At 45.0% G+C, this 7,287-nt stretch overlaps 1 protein-coding gene across 1 annotated transcript; it reads left to right on the forward strand.

The window, feature by feature from the left end:
- Positions 1-1,179: 1,179 nt before the first annotated feature.
- LOC124657028 (F-box/FBD/LRR-repeat protein At1g13570-like) lies at positions 1,180-4,617 on the forward strand. Its single transcript, XM_047195659.1, has 4 exons — positions 1,180-2,007; positions 3,219-3,371; positions 3,472-3,751; positions 4,560-4,617. Exons 1-4 carry the CDS (start codon positions 1,180-1,182, stop codon positions 4,577-4,579), a joined length of 1,281 nt encoding a protein of 426 aa, XP_047051615.1. The 3' UTR covers positions 4,580-4,617.
- Positions 4,618-7,287: the final 2,670 nt, after the last annotated feature.

The raw sequence follows: 7,287 nt of genomic DNA on the forward strand, positions 1-7,287 counted from the left end.
GAAGGGTAATGGCGTGTTGCATCGTCGTCTTGACCGCCACCACCGGTCAAGGGTTCCCCCAGTCAGAGCCCCCGGCCCCACCACCCCAAGGCTCTAGCACCGGCGAGAAATGTCGGGGCAAGACCATAACAAAGGAGGGCCACCGTCTTCAAATCTAGGCCGGAGGTCGATGATGATACCTCCATGCCGTGACCAGCAGCCTCCGCCCCCTCGCCACCCACACGGCCATGTAGGATGGCCCATAGCACTGGGGAGCGCTCGTGCCGTTGACGACATCGCCCTCACCACCTGCCGCCTCGTACCAGAGGTCATCCCGACGAGTGGGAGCAGCGAGATCCTTGCCACCACGGTCGACAGGCTCCTCTCGTGGTGGCGAGGGAGAAGGGGACGAGGAGGGAGTAGCCTAGGCTAGGGTTTTCGCCGCCGCCCAACTCACCCTAGAGCGGAGCGACGCGGGGGCTCAACAACGCATTTCTAGAGGGGTCTTATAATACTCTGCCATGATTCGGTCTTCCTCCCTCGACGACCTTTCATGCCTTCTCTTCTTCTTCCCAAGTTCATGCTAGAAGGTAACTGATGCGCAATAATTGTTAAGTGACGGAAAAGAAGATGAGGACGCCGAGATCAAGAAGAGCTTGGGGTCGCAGAGAACCAATGAGTTCACAACCTCACGGCGGGTTTTGGGCTTGGCGGTTTCGGTTGGCCATGGGATTGGATTCTATGTAGGCAAAGAAATGCAGGGTCCTCCATTGCCCCGAGTAAAACAAGCTCGATGCAAAACCATCATACACTTGTACACATAGAAGAGTTCAATACAAAATTATACAGCGAGCTGCTAGTTCCCTCGTCGGACAGGGATCGTACGAAAAACGTTTGGAAACCATCAAAAGCGGTGATCTCACCCTTCCCTAAAAAAAGGGTGCGTCTATGTCTCAGCTTAATTTATGTCTCATTCGAATTACATCGAATGATGTGGGCCTAAACAAAATACAAATAACACGTCGAAAAAAAATACAAACAACAGCAAACACGAATCTTCAAACAAAAACAAAATCTAATGATAAAAGCGGTAACCGAGACATAAGCTGAAACTTAGCAATTCCGCTAAGAAAAAAAGGCGCCGCTCGCCCGAAGGCCGAAACCCTCGAGCCGCGCCGCCACATACAGGTCACGGGAAAAATGTCGCCGGCGCGCCGCGCTTACAAGAAGCGCCGGTCGAGCGAGGTCGCTGTAGCGGACGCCCTAATCTCCCTGCCAACAGGCGTTCTCGACGACATACTCGCCCGCGCCGGCCTCCGCGACGCCGTCCGCACGTCGGCGCTTTCCCGAGCCTGGCGACGCCGATGGGAGGCCCTCCCATCCATCGACCTCCTCTTCCTCGACGACGCGAAGAAGGGGCTCAGGGCCGTCGACGGCATCCTTCTTCGCTACCCCGGACGCATCCGGCGCTTCGACGCCTACCTCGACCTTGACCTCGAGAACCTCTACGCGGGCCGCGTCACCGACTGGATCATCGCGCTCTACCGCCGGGGCCTCGAGGCCTTCAACCTCATCTCCGTCGACAGCTTCATCGACCTCCCCTCCGCCGTCTTCTCCCGCGGCAGCCTCACCATGCTCCGTCTATGCGGCTGCAACATCCCGTTCCTACCCGTGGGCTTCGAGGGTTTCCCCAAGCTGAAGAACCTTGCTCTCATGAACGTCTGGTTTCAGGAGGACGGGGGGTACCAACTGGAGGAAATCATTGCCACATCGCCGTCGCTCGAGCAACTGACACTCTGGGATCTGGAGATTGCAGGCGACTTCAAAGAGTGGGCCATTCAGGCGCCCAATCTCCGGTTCTTATCCATTAGAACACTTGATGATTTAGGCTGGAACCCTGGGGAGCTTCCGTCCCTGCGTTCTGCCGAAATTCAGATCTATGATTTATTCGGGGACCGAGACTTTGCCAAATTCCTCACCAGATTTGCAAATATTACCAAGCTTAAGATATGTACTCGCCATACGCCGGTACACGCCAATGCTCTCAATCTAGCCTCTCTGTTTAGAATCGTAGATATAACTGAAGTTTCTTAGATACTAAGATATATATGTTCTTTGTTATATTTGTTGTACCTTACCTTCCTAGATATCCCTGGTGCCCAATGCTTTAAGATGGCGTGGTTATTGTCAAGTATTTGATCTGCTAGGGACAGTCATAATCCAAATTGGTGTTGGGCTCCAAGCCACCAACTTAATGATAAAAAATTTGCACTCAAAAATAATTTTCTAATGATTTCGTAGTCATAGAGCTGCATATATTTAATAAATCCTGCAGTGATTTCCTATAAATATTTTGTTGTTTATCATGTTGCAATTCTTTGTTACACAAACATATTTAATATGGATGTACGTATACATCTTAGCCATTGCCGGTTGCTACTGTTACTGATTTTTCAAGTCTGTTCACAGAGCTTATATACTACAGTATTATCTTTTTTGAAATATTTTTTACAGTTTTGCTAATTTTAAGTCGACTGCGAATTAAATAAATCTCAGGGGTCTTCCGAACCGATTGAATTTGCTTCGTGATTCTGATCTATGAGTTGCACATGAGTTGCAACTAGGTTGTAAATCTAAACTAACTTTTTTTTCCCTAAGGTCTTGAGAGTGCCATTCTAAATTGTAAGAGCATCTCCAGTTGCGTCCCCCAAATGAGGTTTGGGGGACCGCGGACAAGAAATGGGGAAAAAAACTGTCCAGTCGCGTCCCCCAAAGCTAATTAGCGCCTCATTTTGTGTCCGGCGTCCCCATAGAGTCTCTACCGGGGACGCCGGACACAAAAATAGCGTCCACATGCATGCATGCAGCCCCTAGTCCCCACATGCTAGTCTCTATCCCCACACTTTCTCTCACCTACTTTTCCCACATGGGATGGTCCCCTCTATTAAAATGCATGCATCCGGACGCTGTTTGAGGGACGCGGCTGGGAAGGGCCTCTTTTTTGTACAGATTTTTTGTCTCTTTTTGTCCGGCGCGGTCCCAAACGTGCCCCAAATCATTTGTGCCTGACGCTTTTTGAGGGACGCGACTGGAGATGCTCTAACACCCTAAACTCCTGTAGTTCTTGCATGAATATAATGGCTTTGCTTGCATTAATAAAGAATGCAATTATTTGCTCAAATATTCTAGATTTGTATTAAGTTTCAAAGTTCTCACATTATTTCTTTTTGTCTTTTCAGTCAAATGGGGCTAATATACTAGAGACACTTCCATGCACTTTTGGAAAATTGAAGAGTTTAAAATTGTATACACAATTCTGTGAACTTTCCTCCATTTTGTCAACCTTTTGCTTATTGAGGAGTTCTCCGAACCTTGAAAGACTCAAGATAGTGGTAATGTTGAATGCTGACGCCGCATTTAATTTGAATTTACATTTTATGAAGACCATCATTACTACTTCCACTGAATAATTTCTTACTTATGTGCATGAAGATCGATGATGGTGTGGATCAGAAGTATGAGGCAAACGGAGAGTTTCAAAACGCACAGTGGACTGATGGCATGTGTGCCAACCTTCAGTTTGTGCAGATAACTGGTACCCATTGGCTTTCAAATGAATTGACTTTTATAGAGCTTGTTCTCTCCAATGCAAGGCTTCTTCGCACTTTATCTGTTAGTCATGGTGAGAAATGCTCAATGTCTAATGAGGCTGCAGTGAACAAGCTATTGAAGTACACAAGAGCTTCAAGTCGTGCAGAGGTTATATATGAAGGTAAAGTATATTAATTTTAGGGACCAACTTTCTATTGTAATTTTCTTTTTAACCTATGGTTTTGTCAATTTCACTTCAGATTTCGCTCCCAGAATTTCCTTATGCGTTCCACAGCAGATTTAAGATTTCTTTGCTTTATGAATAAGTTTAACTTATAGCCTTGCTTTCTACGATGAGAAATCTAATGTGAAACATATGAAAGTTCGGTTGCTATAAGTTCAGATGCTCAGACCACCATGTTCATAATGCAATATTATATCTATTTGTCTAGTGTTAAATTCAAATTTGAGTGGCCCTCTCCCATTACAATTCCATATTATTCCTTTCCCCATTTCAGGACTTCAAGATGCAACTTCTACTAGTATTAATTTTAGTGTTTGAAATAAACTATAAATATAATTTCTTTTGAATTAGCCTTCATGTAGAATCTATCACAGTTATTTCCATTGGATTAAATGTGAGAAGTTTGTATCACAACAGTAATGATAGCAGCAGACATGAACCGTGCTTAGTTCCATTTTTACAGCTGTTTTCACCTGTGGGTATAATTTAAGATAAGCAAGAAATCTATTATGTCTAGAGGAGAACGAATGGTATGGGTGCTTGGGAGTTGGCAGGAAGAAAACAGCTCACAAGTATCTATACCACTGTACATTTGTGCATGCTTGTGCTTTTCCTTCTTTTTAAAAAAAATTATAATCTTAAGCTGAATTCTAAATTTCTAGGTACGGGTCACTCTTTATAGTTTGTTTCATATGCTTTATGCATGTTGGTCGAGCCGCCTAAGCAGTCTGTTTTCTGCGTGCAGGCAAAGCAAAGAAAGACTAGGTTGTCTGCATTGGCGTAGATGTGTAAAGTCGGATCACTAGAATGAATGATGCTACAGAGTCGGATTAAATCTGTTGAAGATCATGTCCTTCCCAAGGGACTAAGCATAATTATGTGTTCTAAAAGAAAGTTTCCACTATTTGTAGTTTGGCATCAAATATGTAATATGATTCAGTGTGGCTTGTCTTGTTGTTACTTTTGCTGCTGCGGAGAAGTCTTTTATAACCTTTCAAACTTGGATCTTTAGAAAACTAAAATTTCGCTTGATTTGATGTTGTTTACATGTGTTGATGTGTAGTTAAGCTGTGGCTACTTGTGGGTGAAAAAAATGCTATTATTAGGAATTACTCTGCTGAGCTGATCAATATTGTATTTGCTGCATTTATTGGCACTGGCACCCAGTTTATTGCTAAGGATGGCCAAATAACCAAAAAAATAAGTAAATGAACTAAGGAACAGAGGTGCTAATCTTTTCTGACAGGATACTCCTAAAGTCCTAATAGGGCATGAATTTCCTGAAATTGGTCAGGTGGGGCTACGGCAAGCCTCTCCCAGACATGGTTGGCTAAAGGAGAGCTCATGAAGGTCAGACTCGCTTATTTTTGGCTTCAGGGTCTTCTCGTCCCTCACTGATTTGGGCTAGGGTTTCGGATGTGTTAGATGATTGCAGCAACAGTAAGACACCAGTATATATTTCTTTAACGGCTACCAAATATGAAGTTAAGAGTCTTTAGTTGAAGAGTCAAATTTATTTCTTTTCTATCCTTCGAGGCTTTCGACCCACCAGTTATCCTACATATGCTTTTGTAGATGCTGCAAGGTCTAATCCTAGTACAAGTTCAAGAACAACTCCTATGGTACAATGTACTAGTGCTACGAGGGAATAGTATTTTGGTCTTTTAATCGTAAAATGCAAGCGTCTTTGGTAAACGTTTACTAATTTGTTAGTTGGTTAGCACTGGGCAATGCAGTTGAAACATATTTTCAACCGCACCACTCTCAGTTGCATTTGTATCAACTGCATCACTCACTTGCGTCCTTGTCAAGTGCACCGCAAGAAAAATAATTTGAAAGACGTAGTTGATGAAGAAAAAAAACTTGAAAGGACAAAATTGGGAAGGAAATAGCGTGATGAAAGGATAGAGTTGAGAAGAAAAACACACTTAAGAAGAAACATTTGAAGAGAAAACATTGTTATCGAGAAAGAAAATATTTCTGAAAGTATACAATTGAAAAGGAAAATGCAGTTTAAAGGATCCACTTAGATGAAAAAATGCATTCGACCATACCGTTTGGTAGATTATTATGGGTAGCTGTGCACGGAAGTATGCTAAAATTAGGAACATTGTAATTGTGCCAAAGAGGATGCCTCTCGCGATATGGGCGTTTGCACCCGCCGTGTCGCACCAAGTGATCATTTCTAGATATTGGACTGCTTCATTATTCCTAGGAGATATACTCTGGAGGTCAAATAGGTCCGTTGCGGTGAGGTGGGTCCAAAACTTGGGGTCGTATTACCATTTCATAGGTGCTGCTTTATTCCTTTGGTTGCTATTTTTCATACTTCACAATAAAGAGAGCTTTCTCCATCTATGTTAGACAATACTTCATATTAGTTTTGATTCCAAACTAAGGTGAGTATAAGATATCTTGCACTGCAAAGGCTAATATCTTCCATATAGTACATTGTTGATACTTTGAATTAGTAGTAGATTTAGTAATTGTGAGCTCTATTTGTGACTACCGGTGGATAAGTTTTTTCTCTCTTTGGCATGATGTTGAATATGGATGTACATGATGGAAATTCCACTCATATTAGCAAAGAATGGTTATCTATACTTGTGTGCTTGCATATGATCAATTTAATCAATATTTATCTTCCTTGCCTTCTTTGACATCACAAAAAATGTAATACATTAGAACACACGCGCGGACCGGATGAGCCCTTGGGTCCCATCTGCAGTCTTTTCTCGCGAATTTTTCCTCATTAAGCACTAAATCCAACCACGACAAAAAGAGCACACATTTCCAAATCAGTGTCGACACGACGCTATGTCCAAGAGCCCTAGAAGTGCACCGCCGCTTGACCATCATAGAAATGTTTCCCCCGCGCCACCCTTCCAATTGTGCAGTGCTATGGTTGTGGTGATGCACTTGATCTGCTAAGGACAATAAGGATGTAAACTGAATGTGCTGTTGGGGCCCTAACCCCTAAAATCCCAACTAAATTGGAAAGCTTCCTTGTTTGAAAAATAACTAACAAATTATTTCCTAGTGATCTCCGTTGTATTGCCCACAACCATTCACTACAGGAATCGCGATAGATGCCGACGGCCTTCGACCCTCGGCGTAGCACGCGCTTGCCCTCGGCGTCCGATACGCCGACGGGCCCCCTCGGCGTAGCTCCTCGGGGAAGATCGGCCTCGGCAGAGCACACGCGGCCCTCGGCGTAGACGTCGCCGTCGGCGTAGCCGCAGAGGGCCGACGGCTGGAACCGCCCGTCGGCGTCGCAACCTTCGGCGTAGCACGGTGACCGGCGCCGTCCGGCTAACGTCCGTTTGGGCTACGCCGAGCGTCGCCCCGTCGGCGTATGGAGGCACGTGGCGCCTCCTGGCCGCTTCTACGCAGACGCTACGCCGAGCGTCGCGCCGTCGGCGTACGGTGGCACGTGGCGCCTCCTGGCCGCGTCTACGCAGACACTACGCCGA

Source organism: Lolium rigidum, chromosome 5, assembly GCF_022539505.1.
Source record: "Lolium rigidum isolate FL_2022 chromosome 5, APGP_CSIRO_Lrig_0.1, whole genome shotgun sequence".
NCBI lineage: Eukaryota > Viridiplantae > Streptophyta > Magnoliopsida > Poales > Poaceae > Lolium > Lolium rigidum.